Genomic DNA, 17,837 nt, shown 5'->3' on the forward strand with positions numbered 1-17,837 from the left:
CTGTCAGATTAATATCGGGGCCTGCATCCCTTCCTGGGAGATCCATCCTCTAAAATTAAAAGTTTGGTCTTGTGTTCCCTTTCTTACTAATATTGAATATTTTTTTTTACTTTACAAATAGTAGAGTGTTGTACCCAGGGGTTTATCTCAAATATAGGTGCAGTTACTCGTATCCCCCCCATACAGAGCTGTTCCACCACCCCCAGTACAGATCTTCCCCTCACAGTACAGAGCTTTTCCCCCCATCGCTCCTCCTCCCACGCATTACCCCAGTACAGAGCTCTCCCTCACAGTACAGAGCTTTTCCGCCATCGCTCCTCCTCCCACCCAGTACAGAGCTCTCCCTCACAGTACAGAGCTTTTCCGCCATCGCTCCTCCTCCCACCCAGTACAGAGCTCTCCCCACTACAGAGCTCCACCTTATAGTACAGAGCTCCCCCATCCTTCCCCTTCCCAGCCAATACAGAGCTCTCCCCCCCACCCCCCAGTGCAGAGCTCCCCCTCACAGTACAGAGCTTTTCTCCCCCATCGCTCCTTCTCTGACCCAATACAGAGCTCTCCCCACACCCCCCAGTACAGAGCTCCCCCTCACAGTACAGGGCTTTTCCCCTATCGCTCCTCCCCCCAGTACAGAGCTCTCCCCCCATTCCCCAGTACAGAGCTCCCCCTCAAAGTACAGGGATTTTCCCCTATCGCTCCTTCCACCAGTACAGAGCTCTCCCCCATCCCCCAGTACAAAGCTCCCCCTAACAGTACAGAGTTTTTCTCCCCCATCGCTCCTAATCTCACCCAATACAGAGCTCTCATCACTACAGAGCTCCTCCTCATAGTACAGAGCTTCCCCCATCCTTCCCCTTCCCAGCCAATACAGAGCTCCCCCCCCCACCCACCAGTACAGAGCTCCCCCTCACATTACAGGGCTTTTCCCCCATCGCTCCCCCCCCCCAATACAGAGCTTTACCGCCACCCCCCAGTACAGATCTCCCCCTAACAGTACAGGGCTTCCCCCCATCACTCCTACTCCCACCCAATACAGAGCTCTCCCCACTACAGAGCTCCCCCTCATAGTACATAGCTTCCCCCATCCTTCCCCTTCCCAGCCAATACAGAGCTCTTCCCCCACCCTCCAGTACAAAGTTCCCCCTCACAGTACAAGGCTTTCCCCATCCCTGCCATGCAGTATAGAGCTACCCCTACAGAACGGGGCTCCCCCCCCCACCCCCCATCCTTCCCTCCTTTTACTCAGTACAGAGGGCTCTCCACCCTCCAGTACAGAGCTCACCTTCACATGAGAGAGCTTTTCCCTATTCCTTTTCTTCCCACCCAGTACAGCACTCTCCACTGACCCTTCCTTCACACAGTACAGAGCCGCTCCTCCCATGGTACAGAGGGCTCTTTCCCCCCCTCTTCCTCCAGCGTTCTCTTTCACAGTACAGGGCTTTCCCCCATCACTCCCCCTCCCAGTTAGTACAGAGCTGCCCCCCCCCCAGTAAAGAGCTCACATTCACAGTGCAGGGCTTTCCCCCCATCCATCCCCCTCCCACCCAGTACAGATCTCTCCTCCCACCCTCCAGTACAGAGTTCCCCCTCACAGTACAGAGCTTTCTCCCATTCCTCTCCTTCCCCCCAGTACAGAGCTTCCCCTCACAGTACAGAGTCCTCAACACCCTCTTCCTTCCCAGTACAAAATTCCCCCATACAGCCCCCTCCCACCCAAGACAGATCTCTCCCTGCACCCTCCAGTACAGAGCTCCCCCTCACAGTACAGAGCTTTCTCCCATTCCTCTTCTGCCCACCCAGTACAGAGCTCCCTCTCACAGTACAAAGTCCTCACCACCCTCTTCCTTCCCAGTACAAAATTCCCCCATACGTCCCCCTCCCACCCAAGACAGATCTCTCCCCGCACCCTCCAGTACAGAGCTCCCCCTCACAGTACAGAGCTTTCTCCCATTCCTCTCCTTCCCACCCAGTACAGAGCTTCCCCTCATAGTACAGAGTCCTCACCACCCTCTCCCCCCCCCCAGGACAAAATTCCCCCCATACATTCCTCTATTTCCCACCCAGTACAGAGCTTCCCCTCACAGTACAGAGTCCTCACCACCCTCTTCCTTCCCAGTACAAAATCCCCCCCATACCTCCCCCTCCCACCCATGACAGATCTCTCCCTGCACCAGCCAGTACAGAGTTCCCCCTCACAGTACAGAGCTTTCTCCCATTCCTCTCCTTCCCACCCAGTACAGAGCTCCCTCTCACAGTACAGAGTCCTCACCACCCTCTCCCCCCCCCAGTACAAAGTTCCCCCCATACATTCCTCTCTTTCTCACCCAGTACAGAGCTCCCTCTCACAGTACAAAGTCCTCACCACCCTCTTCCTTCCTAGTACAACATTCCCCCCATACGTCCCCCTCCCACCCAAGACAGATCTCTCCCTGCACCCTCCAGTACAGAGCCCCCCCCCTCACAGTACAGAGCTTTCTCCCATTCCTCTCCTGCCCACCCAGTACAGAGCTGTCCCACCATTCTCCTGAGAATACCAGGGAGAAGTCCTTGGCAAGATCTGCAGGGAGGTGAGTGACGCTGCTCAGGCGCCGTTGTCACTGCTAAACACAGAAGCCAGTAGAGGAAGTGAGCAGTGCAGAAAACTTTCTCTACCAGCTTCTTTGTTTACCGCGGACAAGTAGGTGAGGACAGGGCAGTGCCAGAGATGGCAGATAAAAAATACTGACTTGTTTCTGCAAGAAAATAAAAAAAAGCCCCGGTTGCACCGTGTTAGCCATCGATTCATGCAGAAAGTTTTACATTTTAAACGTTTCCCTTTAATAGGCTAACTTGCGTTATTAAACATGCGCGCTTTCCGGATAACTCCGATCACTTCATTATAAATGAATAAACATACAAGGTTACGTATTCCGTCTGATCTGTAGGAATAGTAAGTTGGCCAGAACATGCCTCATGCTAAAATATTTTACCCTGATTGTAGTATTTTCCTGAAACTGCCCTTTATGTAATTGACTTTAAATGTAACTCCACTTTTATGATAAAATAAAAAATAGCAAATAAAATAATAATAATATAGGCCCAGATTCTCAAAGGAGATACGACGGCGTATCTCCAGATACGCCGTCGTATCTCTGAGTCTGAGCGATCGTATCTATGCGCCTGATTCATAGAATCAGTTACGCATAGATTTCTATTAGATCCGACCGGCGTAAGTCTCTTACGCCGTCGGATCGTAACTGCATATTTACGCTGGCCGCTAGGGGCGTATACGCTGATTTACGCCTAGAAATATGTAAATCAGCTAGATACGCAAATTCACAAACGTACGCCCGGCCGACGCAGTACTTTTGGATTCTCATTCTTTGAAATTTTCGAATTTTCGTTCTTATTTTCGGATTTTCGTTCTTACTTTCGGATTCTCATTCTTTCAAATTTTCAAATTTTCATTCTTTCAAATTTTCGGATTTTCGTATGTCCGTTCATATTTTTGGATTTTCGTTCTTATTTTCGGATTTTCGTTCTTATTTTCGGATTTTCATTCTTATTTTCGGATCTTCGTTCTTTCTAATTTTCGGATTTTCGTTCTTTCTAATTTTTCGGATTTCCGTTCTTACTTTTGGATTTTCGTTCTTATTTTTGAATTTTAGAATTCAAATGTTTCCGAAAGTTACGAATTGATTTGAAATAACACATTTCGATTATAAACGAATGACCCGAAAAAAAAGAAAAAGTTTCAGCAGTGCACATGTCTAACAAAAGGTAGGAAATTGCAACAAAGTTTGTTAAAATCCTCCCTGCAATGTACACACCGGGAGAGGGGATTTTTTTTTTTTTTTTTACGCTTTCAGCCATGAAATATCGCATGTTGTGCTTTCGCCTCATTAAATGTCACTCATAGAAATGGATAAAGGGTCTTCTACAACATCAGAGGCATCGCATTCTGTTTTTGCACACAACATCCTGAGTGATTAAATCGTCGTTCTCGCGCTCTTACCTCGCCAGGAGCTGCCAGGAGAATTATTGTAATATGATCTTTAAGTAAAGCAGTCATCACACGATATATCTTGTGTGTATTGGCATGGAGAAGTACAATGAGGGGGAATATAAAGGAGGGGCTGCGGACGTGAACAGCAATCCTAACCGTCCTTAATAAGCCCGCTATGTACCTTCTGTTTTATTAAATGTAAATGGATGTCAGTAAGTGAAAAGCAGTAATGTAGTACAATTTAATAAGGAAAGGGAAGCGCCCTTCCTCATACTTCATTGTGAAAGCGGCTCGATAGAAACGCAGTTTGAAGTTTCGGTTTCCAAGACTTTTTTTTTTTTTAATGACTAAAAAAGAAGGGTAATTTTTTTTCATTAAATAGAGCAGATAGCTAAAAGAGGAGGAGATGAGGATCACACGTAGGGGGGTTAGGGAAGATTGTTAATGTGGAAGAAGGACAACATTAGGCCCCATTCATACAAGGCGGACTCCATCAAGTGGATCCACCTACCAGGCTGCGGAGGCGCTTTGCGGTGGCGGTTAATGATGGGATGTGGGGTTCCAGCCCCTTTACATTACACAGCACCCTGCACCTCTGGGCTAGGATGACCACGTGTCCCCGGATTGCCCGGGACAGTCCCGCATTTTGCAGGTCTGTCCCGGGGGAACATTCATTCCAGGACAATACAGTGTCCCGGAATGAAACTGACACAGCCACCCCCCGGGGCCAATCTGATGCCCCCAAAAAAGGTTGACACATCACCTCTTTACTTGATGGGCACAGTAGCGGCAATTGATGAGAACACTGGCAGGAATTGATGGGCACAGCGGCAAATGATGAGCACACTGGCAGCAATTGATGGGCACACTGGCAGCAATTGATGGGCACACTGGCAGCAATTGATGGGCACAGTAGCAGCAATTGATGAGCACACTGGCAGCAATTGATGGACACACTGGCAGCAATTGATGGGCGCACTGGCAGCAATTGATGGGCACAGTAGCGGCAATTGATGAGCACACTGGCAGCAATTGATGTACACAGTGGCTGCATTTGATGGCACAGTGGCGGAGTTTGATGGCACAGTAGCAGCGGAGTTTAATGGTACAGTGGTGGAGTTTGATGGCACAGCGGTGGAGTTTGATGGTACAGTGGTGGAGTTTGATGGTACAGTGGCTGCATTTGATGGCACAGTGGCGGAGTTTGATGGTACAGTGGCGGAGTTTGATGGTACAGTGGCAGAGTTTGATGGTACAGTGGCGGAGTTTGATGGTACAGTGGCGGAGTTTGATGGTACAGTGGCGGAGTTTAATGGTACAGTGGCAGAGTTTGATGGTACAGTGGCAGAGTTTAATGGTACAGTGGCGGAGTTTGATGGTACAGTGGCGGAGTTTGATGGTACAGTGGCGGAGTTTCATGTGTACAGTGGCGGAGTTTCATGTGTACAGTGGCTGCAATTGATGGTTTTTTTTTCAGTTTGTTTGTGCCGCCCCCCCCCCCCCCTAAAAAAATTTGAGCACCAGCCACCACTGTTCTTTACTATTTGCAGCCACACAACTGCCACCTAAATCCTATGTAGCACTCACCTCCGAAGGAGCTGCTGATTAGTTTTGGGATCTACTCTCTTTCGACCTGGCTCATCCCTAATTAATTGGCTCGAACCCTCCCTTGGCACATCAGAAGTCTGGAGGGTGTATTGTGACCCCTACTGAGCTGGGGAACACAATAATAAGCATACGATTTCCAAAGATGATGCAATAATAGTATTACCTGAATTATGGGTGGTCCCTCCAGACAAGAAATGCACTTCACACAGTAAATATATTTGAATGTATGGAGTAGTTTACTGTATATAAAAAAACTCAACCGGACATACAGTACAGGATACTGACATAGACACTATTAATAGCAGTAACTCAGCCTGATCCGCAAGGGCCCTTGCTGGAATCAGAGATGAATGCGGGTAATAATATTCGAACCCTAAAAGTGGTACCACTTTCCTGAGCTTAAAGTCAATCTAGGCTCGCGAGCGCACCTAGTGGGCAGTCCTGTGTATTTGATAAAATTCCCGTGGCGGCCGGTTGGTGCACATAAAAATTTGTAATCCACTGGTGATGGTTAGGGAGGGGAATCACACACTAAAATGTCTAAGGTAGCAGGGTAGTGTGAAGTTGATCGCCTGTCCGCGTCGATCACTCCGGTGAAGCACTGAAACAATTTAACTAGGCCTCTGAATTTCAACCGTGGGCCAACATGTGTTCGTGGCCTAGGGGATGGGCTGGATGTCTGTGATAATCAAAGATAAGTCAGGAACTGAGCAGGTGCTCTCTCACCCAACAGGCCGGCCCACCTGATCTCTCTCTTCAGCCAGGGACGTATTGGTGGAGTACTGTTCCACAGTACCCAGAAACCCGGACGAAGGTGCTCCACTGTTTTGGCTGTCAGCTGGGCTGCCTCTCCGATCTCCGGGAACACAGGCTGGTACGCTGGGGTCTTGCTTCCGTTCGGATGGCTGGTCACCCGGTCAAGCTAGGCCCCGTCTTCCGGCCTAACAGTACGGCTGACTCTGTGCGCAGCTCCGCGCAGGAGAGAAGGCTGGTCCCGAGAGAGCGAAAAGGTGCCACTCCCCTCCTTTAGGTAACCTCCTCCACTCGCCTGGGCGAAACGTCACATCCTCCTAGATGGCAAAGCATTGCGGGAAATGTAGTTTGTTTCTCTGAAGAGGCTATGGAGTCCGTGTCTCCCGTTACTAGTAGTCCCGCAATGCATAACTTCCTAACAATATCCAACATATTTACAATCTAGCATATGAGTCCAGCAGGAATGACCTGTCATGAAGCTCTGACAGGGAAGGGCCCGCTACACCTAGAATAGGAAATATGAATGATATAAACTCCTCTGGTGGCAGACAATGAAGCTCCTCAGAATCTGTTAAGCTCCCGGATTTTCACACTCTAAAGTCTGTAGAGTTTTCAGGGATTCGGTGCCAATAACGAGGACCCCCCCTCCCCCTCCCAGCAAATGGTGGTTGTGTGGGTGGAATTGCCTCATTAATGGGAGAGGACAGAGTGGAATGTCTGGAGCTGCTCCAGTGATTGATTTTACAGCAGTGCTGTGCATTGTGACCTCTATCAACATACAACATGTTGAACGCAGTAGAAGATATCCTGTATACAGTATAACTGTTACAATTTTCTGCAGCAGTCTATTCAGATGCAGGAACCCTGCCAGATAGTCCAGCCAGGTCATGGACCTTAACTTCAGAAGAAGTACAACTTAGTAAAGCCCCAGCCTGCAGATTCCATAAGGAAGGAGTGTACCTCTGATGTGCTACTCACACCCCCAGCAATATGTTCCCTGATTTGTTGCTGAGTCCAATTGGCCCCTAGTACTGTCCCTTCTCTTCCACCCCAAACTCGCTCATCCATCCACAGTCTCTGCACTAATTCATCCCAAAGGTGTTCTATCGGGTTGAGCAGGCCAGTCATGTTCCTCCACCCCAATCTCACTCATCCATGTCTTTATGGACCTTGCTTTGTGCTCTGGTCCAAATCGTTTGGTGGAGGGGGGATTATGATGTGGGTTTGTTTTTCAGGGGTTGGGCTTGGCCCCTTAATTGCAGTGAAGGGAACTCTTAAGGCGTAAAAGTATTGGGACGCCGGCCTTTACACACACATGAACTTTAATGGCATCCGAGTCTTCATCCGTAGGGTTCAATATTGGGTTGGCCCCCACCCTTTGCAGCTATAACAGCTTCAAGTCTTCTGCGTAGGCCGTCCACAAGGTTTAGGAGGGTGTCTATGGGAATGTTTGACCATTCTTCCAGAAGAGCATTTGTGGGGTTGGGAGAGAAGTTCTGGCTCACAGTCTCCACAATTCATCCCAAAGGTGTTCTATCAGGTTGAGTTTAGGACAACTTGAGTTGAGTTGAGTTTAGGACAATTTCATGCTCCCAACTTTGTGGGAATAGTTTGGGGACGGCCCCTTCCTGTTTCAACATGACTGCGCACCAGTGCACAAAGCAAGCTAAGAAACTTGTCTGCTGGAAACATGTCCGTTGGACATGTCCGATGGTTAGTACACCTAATCGGACATGTTCGCTGGTTATGACGTGTAACCAGCGTCCCGAAATCCCGCGCATGCGTCGAATTGATTCGACGCATGCGTGGAAGCATTGCACTTCCGTGTTTGAGAACGTCGGTGTCTTCTACGTCACCGCGTTCTCTGTCCGCAGGGATTTTGGTCTGATGGTGTGTACACACATCAGACCAAAAGCTCCCAGGAGACCGTTTTCATCGGACATGTCTCCTCGTGTGTACGGGACCTAACAGGTTTTCTTCTAAGATTGCCCTGTATTTGGCTCCATCCATCTTCCCATCAACTCTGACCAGCTTCCCTGTCCCTGCTGAAAAAAAAGCATCCCCACCACATGATGCTGCCACCACCATGTTTCACAGTGGGGATGGTGTGTTCAGGGCGATGTGTAGTGTTAGTTTTCCCCCCACACATAGCGTTTTTCTTTTAGGACAAAAAGTATGATTTCGGTCTCATGTGACCAGAGCACCTTCTTCCACATGTTTGCTGTGTCCCCTCCCCCATATGGCTTCTCACAAACTGCAAACAGGACTTCTTATGTCTTTCTTTCACCAATGTCTTTTTTCCTGTCACTCTTCCATAACGGGCAGATTTGTGGAGAGACGACTAATAGTTGTCCTGTGGACAGGTTCTCAATGGGATTTAGGTCTGGACTGTGACTGGGCCATTCTAACACATGAATATGCGTTGATCTAAATCATTCCATTGTAGCTCTGGCTGTACTTTAGGGTCGTTGTCCTGCTGGAAGGTGAACCTCCGCCCGGTCTCAAGTCTTTTGCACACTCTAACAGGTTTTCTTCTAAGATTGTCCTTTATTTGACTCCATCCATCTTCCCGTCGAATGTGAGCACCAGCCTCCGCTGTCCCCAACACATTCTACACATATTACAATTATTATCATCATCAGACCCATCTCTCCTCCCAGTCCTCTCTGTGCTATAATCAGGGTCGGGCGGGGAACCTATAATAAAACCGCCAGTGTGTTCAGGTCAGCAAGTCACTAGCTAGACAAAAAGGCAAGTCAAGAATCTCATCCTGTAAATCCTTGCCAGAGATCCATAAATTGCGATAAAAAAAAATATATGAAAGGATTTTAATATAAAAGCCAACAAAACCCGAGGATCGCCGAATGAAAGAAGAGTCTTTGTCTCTTTAGAGAAAGTTAAACCTTCATTCAAAAAAAATAAAAAATAAATCACTTTTAACAAAGACCGTCTTCTTCAGGCCATAATGATAACATGAATGAATCTCGGCAGTCTTCTGTTTGAGAAGTGCTTTTCCCTCTTTTCTTTATGAGCGATCACTAGGCAATAAAAGCTCGGAATAGAGGAGCACAATATATTTGAATTAACCTTGCTGGCGGCATATAATACGGGCCAATCTATTTTTGTAAATCGTTACCTAACTCCAACAGCTGTCGTATTTAGGAGCGAGCTTATAGCGGCAGAAAGCAAATCAGGCTTACATTAAAAGGAAAAAAATAAAATAAAAATACAAAAATAAAAGCCATAAATGTTCCTAATGTATAAAATGTTTGTTAATCTTTCTTTTTAATTTATGCTTCTCTTCTACTTTTTTGTTTCACTTTCCCTTATTTTTATTATTTTTATTATTTCCCTTCTCCTTTTATTCCACTTTCCCTTATTTTTATTATTTCCCTTCTCCTTTTATTCCACTTTCCCTTATTTGTATTATTTGTATTATTTCCATTTCCTTTTATTCCACTTTCCCTTATTTTTATTATTTCCCTTCTCCTTTTATTCCACTTTCCCTTATTTTTATTATTTTTAATACTTCCCTTCTCCTTTTATTTCACTTTCCCTTATTTTTATTATTTCCCTTTCCTTTTATTCCACTTTCCCTTATTTTTATTATTTCCCTTTCCTTTTATTCCACTTTCCATTCCCTTCTCCTTTTATTCCACTTTCCATTATTTTTATTATTTCCCTTCTCCTTTTATTCCACTTTCCCTTATTTTTATTATTTCCCTTCTCCTTTTATTCCACTTTCCCTTATTTTTTATTATTTCCCTTTATTTTTATTCCACTTTCCCTTATTTGTATTATTTCCCTTTCCTTTTATTCCACTTTTCATTATTTTTATTATTTCCCTTCTCCTTTTATTCCACTTTTCATTATTTTTATTATTTCCCTTTCCTTTTATTCCACTTTCCCTTATTTTTATTATTTTTATTATTTCCCTTCTCCTTTTATTCTACTTTCCATTATTTTTATTATTTCCCTTTCCTTTTATTCCACTTTCCCTTATTTTTATTATTTTTTATTATTTCCCTTTCCTTTTATTCCACTTTCCCTTATTTGTATTATTTCCCTTTCCTTTTATTCCACTTTCCCTTATTTTTATTATTTCCCTTCTCCTTTTATTCCACTTTCCTTTCCCTTTCTCCTCTTCTTTACTATCCTCTTTCTTTTTCCTATTTCTGTTCCCTTCCTTAACCACTTCACCTCCGGAAGATCTACCCCCCTTCATGACCAGGCCATTGTTTTTGCGATAGAGCACTGTGTCGCTTTAACTGACAATTGCACGATCGTGCACCCAAACAAAATTGGCCTCCTTTTTTTTTCCTGCAAATAGAGCTTTCTTTTGGTGGTATTTGATCACCTCTGCGGTTTTTATTTTTTGTCCTATAAACAAAAATAGAGCGACAATTTTGAAAAAAAAAACATGCAATATTTTTTACTTTCTGCTATAATATTCGTATTTATTCATCAATTTAGGCCAATCTGTATTCTGCTACATATTTTTGGTCAAAAAAAAATATCCCAATAAGCGTATATTGGTTTGCGCAGAAGTTATAGCATCTACAAACTATGGGATATTTTTATTTATTTTCTTCTTAATTATATATGGGAGCGCAGTGTGGTAAGGGAAGAGTAGAATCAGGGAGATATCTACGAGTAACTCCTCCTGGTTCTTCCCCTTAAATGAGTAGAATTTGTTTTTTGTTTTTACTGGTATGGTTTTGTTGTCTTCCTTTCTCTTTTCTTCCCTTTTTCATATTCCTATTCCCTTCATTAACTCTACTCCTTTCTTTTCCTTTCCTGTCCTTTCCTATTCCTTTCATCTCCTTTTCTTTTCCTTTCCTCTCCTTTCCTATTCCTTTCCTCTCCTTTTCTTTTCCTTTCCTCTCCTTTCCTATTCCTTTCCTCTCCTTTTCTTTTCCTTTCCTCTCCTTTTCTTTTCCTTTCCTCTCCTTTTCTTTTCCTTTCTCCCTTCCTCTTTCTTTTTCCCTTTCCTTCCTCTTCCCCTTTTTTTCCCTTTTCTTCCTCTTCCCCTTTTTTCCCTTCCCCTTCTGTCCCCATTTCCTTACTTTCTATTTCTTTCCTTTTTCGCTTCCTTTCCCTTCGCTTTTCTTCTCTTATCTTTTTCCTTTCCTTCCCCTCCCCATTTGCTTTTTCTTTCCCTTTCCTTGCCTTTTCCCTTTCCTTCTCTTTTCCCTTTCCTTGCCTTTTCCCTTTACTTCTCTTTTCCCTTTCCTTGCCTTTTCCCTTTCCTTCCCTTTTCCCTTTCCTTCCCTTTTCCCTTTTCTCTTTCCTTCCCTTTTCCCTTTCCTTCCCTTTTCCCTTTCCTTCTCTTTTCCCTTTCCTTGCCTTTTCCCTTTTCCCTTTCCTTCTCCTTTCCCTTTCCTTGCCTTTTCCCTTTCCTTCCCTTTTCCATTTCCTTCCCTTTTCCCTTCCCTTCTCCTTTCCTTGCCTTTTCCCTTTCCTTCTCTTTTCCCTTTCCTTGCCTTTTCCCTATCCTTCCATTTCCTTCCCTTTTCTCTTCCCTTTCCTTTCTCTTCCCTTTCCTTCCCTTTTCTCTTTCCTTCCTTTTTCCCGTTCCTTCCCTTTTCCCTTTCCTTCTCTTTTCCCTTTCCTTCCCCCTTCCCCATTTAATTTTCCCTCCCCTTTCTGTTCTCTTAGTTAACCATTTCTCTCCTGTCTCTTATTTCCATTTCCTCTCCCTTTTTCCTATTATTTCCTTTCTTTTCCCTTCATCCTTTCCCCTTTGCCTTTCTTTTTTTTCCTCAACTTTCCTTTTTTTTCTCCCTTTCATTTCCTCTCCCCTTTTCCCTTCTTTTCCCCTTTTCTTTTTCCTTTGTCAACCCTTCAGATTTTCTTTTATCTTCCCCTCTGCTTTTCCCATTTCTATTCATTCCCTTAACCTTTTTTTCCCCTTCCCCTTCTTTTTCCTTTTAATATTTTCTCTTTCTTTTCTTTTTTCCATCATTTCCCTTCCCTTTCCTATCCATTTCCTCCCCATTCACTTCTCCCTTTTCTTTTTCCTTTCCTTTCCCTTCCTTTTTCTCTTTCTCTTTCCTTCCCTTTCATTTTCTTTGACTTGTAAAGCCCTGACTCCTGCATATATCACAATCAAAATGTTTATTATTTTTATTTTTTGTCCTTTAGAATCTTTAGATCATATCATGCTTCCGTTGGTCATATATGACAGAGATGAATAAGCTTGCTATCAGAGTTAAAGATAGAAACTCATAGTTTTCCACAGTGTGCTGCTCTGTCAAATCTTATTAAAGCTTAATTTTTAATTTCCTGATACACACATATATATATATATACACACACACACTATATTGTCAAAAGTATTGGGACGCCGGCCTTTACACGCACATGAACTTTAATGGCATCCCAGTCTTAGTCCGTAGGGTTCAATATTGAGTTGGCTCCGCCCTTTGCAGCTACAACAGCTTCAACTCTTCTGGGAAGGCCGTCCACAAGGTTTAGGAGGGTGTCTATGGGAATGTTTGACCATTCTTCCAGAAGTGCATTTGTGAGGTCAGGCACTGATGTTGGATGAGAAGGACTGGCTTGCAGTCTCTGCTCTAATTCATCCTAAAGGTGTTATATTGGGTTGAAGTCAGGACTCTGTGCGGGCCAGTAAAGTTCCTCCACCCCAAACTCGCTCATCCATGTCTTTATGGAACTTTTTGCTCTGCTCAGTCATGTTGTAACAGGAAGGGACCGTCCCCAAACTGTTCCCACAAAGTTGGGAGCATGAAAGTGTCCAAAATGTCTTGGTATGCTGACGCCTTAAGAGTTCCCCTCACTGGAACTAAGGGGCCAAGCCCAACCCCTGAAAAACAACCCCACACCATAATCCCCCCTCCACCAAATGATTTGGACCAGTTCACCAAGCAAGGTCCATAAAGACATGGATGAGCGAGTTTGGGGTGGGGGAACTTGATTGGCCTGCACAGAGTCCTGACTATAACCCCTTCTAAAGGGAGGGGGGTGGTACAAAAGGTAATGGCTGCAGAGAATGGTTTGATGGGGGGGTGACAGTTGTTAGGTAGGTGTGTGATAGGCTTCCATGAATAAATTAGTTTTCAGGGATCTCCTAAAGGTGGACAGGGCAGGGAGTTCCAGAGGATGAGAGAGGCTCTGGGGAAGTCCTGAAGGCGAGCATGGGAGGAGGTAACAAGGGAGCTAGAGAGCAGGAGGTCAAAGGAGGAGCGGAGGGTATGATTTGGCCGATATCTGCAGATGAGGTTGGTGTAGATGGGGGGCGATGTTGTGAATGGCCTTGTATGTTGTGGTTAGCATTTTGAATTTTACACGGTGGGTTAGGAGAAGCCAGTGAAGGGATTGGCAGAGAGGAGCAGCAGTCATGATCGGTTAGTGAAGTGTAGTAGTCTAGCAGCAGAACTCATAATAGACTGAAGGGGGGATAGCCTGCCTAGCGGTAGACCATTAAGGAGAGAGTTGGATGAGAACCTTTGGAGGAGAACCTTCTTGCCTCAGCCAGAACCATGAGGATGGGTCGGTGATGGGTCTTCCTGCTTGACAATGACCCAAAACATACCGCCAAGGCAACAAAGGAGTGGCTCAAGAAGAAGCCCATAAAAGCCATGGAGTGGCCTAGCCAGTCCCCAGACCTTAATCCTATAGAAAATGTATGAAGGGAGCTGAAACTTTGAGTTGCCAAGCGACAGCCAAGAAACCTTAAGGATTTAGAGAAGATCTGTAAAGAAGAGTGGAGACCCAAATCCCTCCTGAGATATGTGGAGACCTGATAACCAACTACAATAAACGTCTGACCTCTGTGCTTCCCAACAAGGGTTTCTCCACCAAATACTAAGGGGATCAAATACTTATTTTACTCACTGAACTGCAAATCCATTTATAACATTTGTATCATGGATATGCAATAAAGTCTGGCAGCTTACCTGTCTCCATCTGTTCATTAGAGGCCCGACTCTGTTCTGGTTGCCTTTTTATCACCTCCCCTTCCTGTATGGCACCACCCAGGCCATCCCAGGAAGTCTATATTAACTGTTGCACTACAGGCCTGCAGTGCTGTTCAACCGTGTTGTTAGCTTAAGTTCCTGTCTGCAGTGTGCTACGATTACCTTCCTGTGTACCGTTTTTGGCTCGTCCCTGTTTTCCCCTGTTTGCCTGTGACCCTGACCTTTTGCCTGTCCCTCGGTGACCCTTGTCTGCCTGTTGCCCTGACCTCGGCTTACCCATCACTATCGCTTGTCCTGCTTGCTGCTTCCCCTCTCTCCCTGCGGAGCGTGACCTAGGGGATCCCAGGGGTCGCGACCTGGATCCAGCTGCGGCGAAGGCCATCCTCACCACTAGAGGCTCATGGTGAACACAAAGCTGGGTCTTAGACTCCGCGCCCTGGGGAATCTTGGGTTCACGCTTCCTCTCTGATAGCAGCAGTCGGCTATAGGGTTCACTACCCTGTGGTGCATCCCTGACCCCAAAGGGGTGCACTTGTCACCTGGCGACCTGACAATGTGATTTTTTTTTCTGGATTTTTGGTTGATATTCTGTCTCTATCATATAAAATACACCTATGATAAAAACTATAGACCCTTCACTTCTTTGTAAGTGGTCTGCAGGGGATCTCAAATCATTATTTCCCCCCGCTGTATATATATAAATATATATATATATTACAGTTCAGTAGTTCTGGCCTTAATGATTATTTTAAAGCAGATTTCCCTGTTAATTACCATTAAAGTAGTATGAAGAGCAGGGCCAATAGGTGCCTGATCTCGTTATCAAGATCTCAATTCCCCCGTAATCTAGATAATTTGTATCGATCATCTTGTGCATAAAAATAGAATCATCGATAGACGACAATATCCAAGATAAGCAATGCTGGGAGGTTAGGGCAACAACGCAGCGGAGAGCGAGCTGCTTCTCTTGCGCGGGGTCCATCGATTGAATCTGCTGGGTAGCGGGAGTAGTCCATTTATGAATTAAAGGTCACATGACCCGCACATGGCTCAATACACCCCCCCTCCCCCCCCACATTTGTATGAACGCAGCAGTTGCTTAATTAAACAGAAGCATACGTGGATCAAAGCTAGTTTAATGCTCAGATAGGTGCATCTCAGAATTCCAGGAGGATTCAAAGTGACAGGCTCGTCGTTACTGATCCCAAAATAGTATTTAATCAATTTTTTATTCTGTTATTCGGCGCTTCCGAATATTTCCGCGTCTAATATGCAAATGAGCTAGATACGCCGATTTACGAACGTACTTGCGCCCGGCGTATTAAAATACGCTGTTTACGTACGACCGGCGTAACTTTACCCCTCATAAAGCAGGGGTAAGCCATGTTAAGGTATGGACGTCGGAAACGTCGGGAACAGCGTCGTATTTTATGTTGTTTGCGTAAGTCGTACGTGAATGGGGATGGGCGTAGGTTACGTTCACGTCGACTAAGCATTGAGCCGGCGTAATTTACAGGGAAAATTTGACGTGATACTGAGCATGCGCGCGCATGCGCCGTTCGTTTACGTGGGGTCACGATTCATTTCCATACAACACGCCCCCTACCAGCCTACTTTGAATTACGCGGGCTTACGCCGGCCTATTTACGCTACGCCGCCGCAACTTACGGAGCAAGTGCTTTGTGAATACTGCACTTGCCTGTCTAAGTTGCGGCGGCGTAGCGTAAATAGGATACGCTACGCCCAACTAAAGATACGCCTTTGTATCTGAATCTGGCCCCAAGTGTAAAAAATAGGCCCGGTCTTTACGGAGTTCCACCCGAAAGTAATATATTTTCTTTATGATTTCTTTATAATTCTGTTCAAGGTGAAAACTGTTGTATAAATTGTATGCTTCATTTTGTATAATAAATCTTTATTGAGAAAAAAAAAAAAGGAAAAACAAAACTAAAACAGAAAATGAATGCTGCCATCACATGTAAGATTTGGTAAGCTGCAATATAATAATTTACCGTATTTGCTTTTGGGTTTAAAGGTGTTGTAAAGGTAAAACATTTTTTTCCCTAAATAGCTTCCTTTACCTTAGTGCAGTCCTCCTTCACTTACCTCATCCTTCCATTTTGCTTTTACATGTCCTTATTTCTTCTGAGAAATCCTCACTTCCTGTTCTTCTGTCTGTAACTCCACACAGTAATGCAAGGCTTTCTCCCTGGTGTGGAGAAAGCCTCTTGAGGGGGCAAGCAGGAGTGTCAGGACGCCCACTAACACACAGCTCCTTTCTCCATCTGCAAAGTAGAGAGTGTCCTGACTTGCCTGCTCGCCCCCTCAAGAGGCTTTCTCCACACCAGGGAGAAAGCCTCGCATTACGGTGTGGAGTTACAGACAGAAGAACAGGAAGTGAGGATTTCTCAGAAGAAATAAGGACATTTAGGATCAAAATGGAAGGATGAGGTAAGTGAAGGAGGACTGCACTAAGTTAAAGGAAACTATTTAGGGAAAAAAAAATTCGGGCTAGATTCAGAAAGAATTTACGCCGGTGTATCTATTGATACGCCGCGTAAATTCAAAGCTGCGCCGGCGTATCTTCTTTCTGTATTCAGAAAGCAAGATACACCAAAATTAGGCTAAGATCCGACTGGCGTAAGTCTCTTACACCGTCGTATCTTAGTTGCATATTTACGCTGGCCGCTAGGTGGCGCATCCGTCGTTTTCAGCGTAGAATATGCAAATGAGCTGGATACGCCGATTCAAAAACGTACGTGCGCCTGGTGGATTTGTTTACGTCGTTTGCGTAAGGCTTTTTCCGGCGTAACGTTGCTCCTGCTATATGAGGCATAGCCAATGTTAAGTATGGACGTCGTTCGCGCGTAGATTTTTGAAAATTTTACGTTGTTTGCATAAGTCGTTCGAGAATAAGGCTTTGCGTAAATTACGTTCACGTCGAAAGCATTGACTATTTGCGACGTGATTAGGAGCATGCGCACTGGGATACGTTCACGGCCTGCGCATGCCCTGTTCGTGAGAAACATCATTTACGTGGGGTCATGTTTTATTTATATAAAACACGCCCACCTCTTGACAATTTGAATTCCGCGCGCTTATGCCGGCAGATTAACGCTACTCCGCCGCAACTTACGGAGCAAGTGCTTTGTGAATACTGCACTTGCCTCTGTAAATTGCGGCGGCGTAGCGTAAATAACATACGCTACGCCCGCACAAACTTATGTGCCCCTACCTGAATCTAGCCCTTCCTTTACAACCCCTTTAATAATAGGAATGGCCATCTCCTGCCATTAGCTTTCCATGGTGCTGAAACTTTGTATACGGTTGTATGAATCTGGGCTGTAAAGAGTAATAAATGTAACCTATAGGCCGGGGATCCCGACTTCTGACCCTGCGGTGATGTTGTCTTTGCAGATCTATCAGAGGTGTTGGTTAGTATTCAAGAAAGCATCTAGCAAAGGGCCAAAGCGTCTGGAGAAGTTTTCCGATGAGCGAGCCGCGTATTTTCGATGTTATCATAAGGTGAGTGTTGCATTTTATTCAAAAAA

General features: G+C 45.3%; 1 protein-coding gene across 2 annotated transcripts in view; it reads left to right on the plus strand.

Annotated features, from left to right (window-relative positions):
• The window catches only part of DOK5 (docking protein 5), a 129,027-nt gene that overhangs the window by 45,553 nt on the left and 65,637 nt on the right, over positions 1-17,837 (plus strand). For both annotated transcript variants that reach the window (XM_040330164.1, XM_040330165.1), the window contains exon 2: positions 17,704-17,811. In XM_040330164.1, coding sequence (XP_040186098.1) covers positions 17,704-17,811 — 108 coding nt within the window. The remainder of the gene's footprint in view (positions 1-17,703; positions 17,812-17,837) is intronic.

Source organism: Rana temporaria, chromosome 12, assembly GCF_905171775.1.
Source record: "Rana temporaria chromosome 12, aRanTem1.1, whole genome shotgun sequence".
In the NCBI taxonomy this organism is placed as follows: Eukaryota; Metazoa; Chordata; class Amphibia; order Anura; family Ranidae; genus Rana; species Rana temporaria.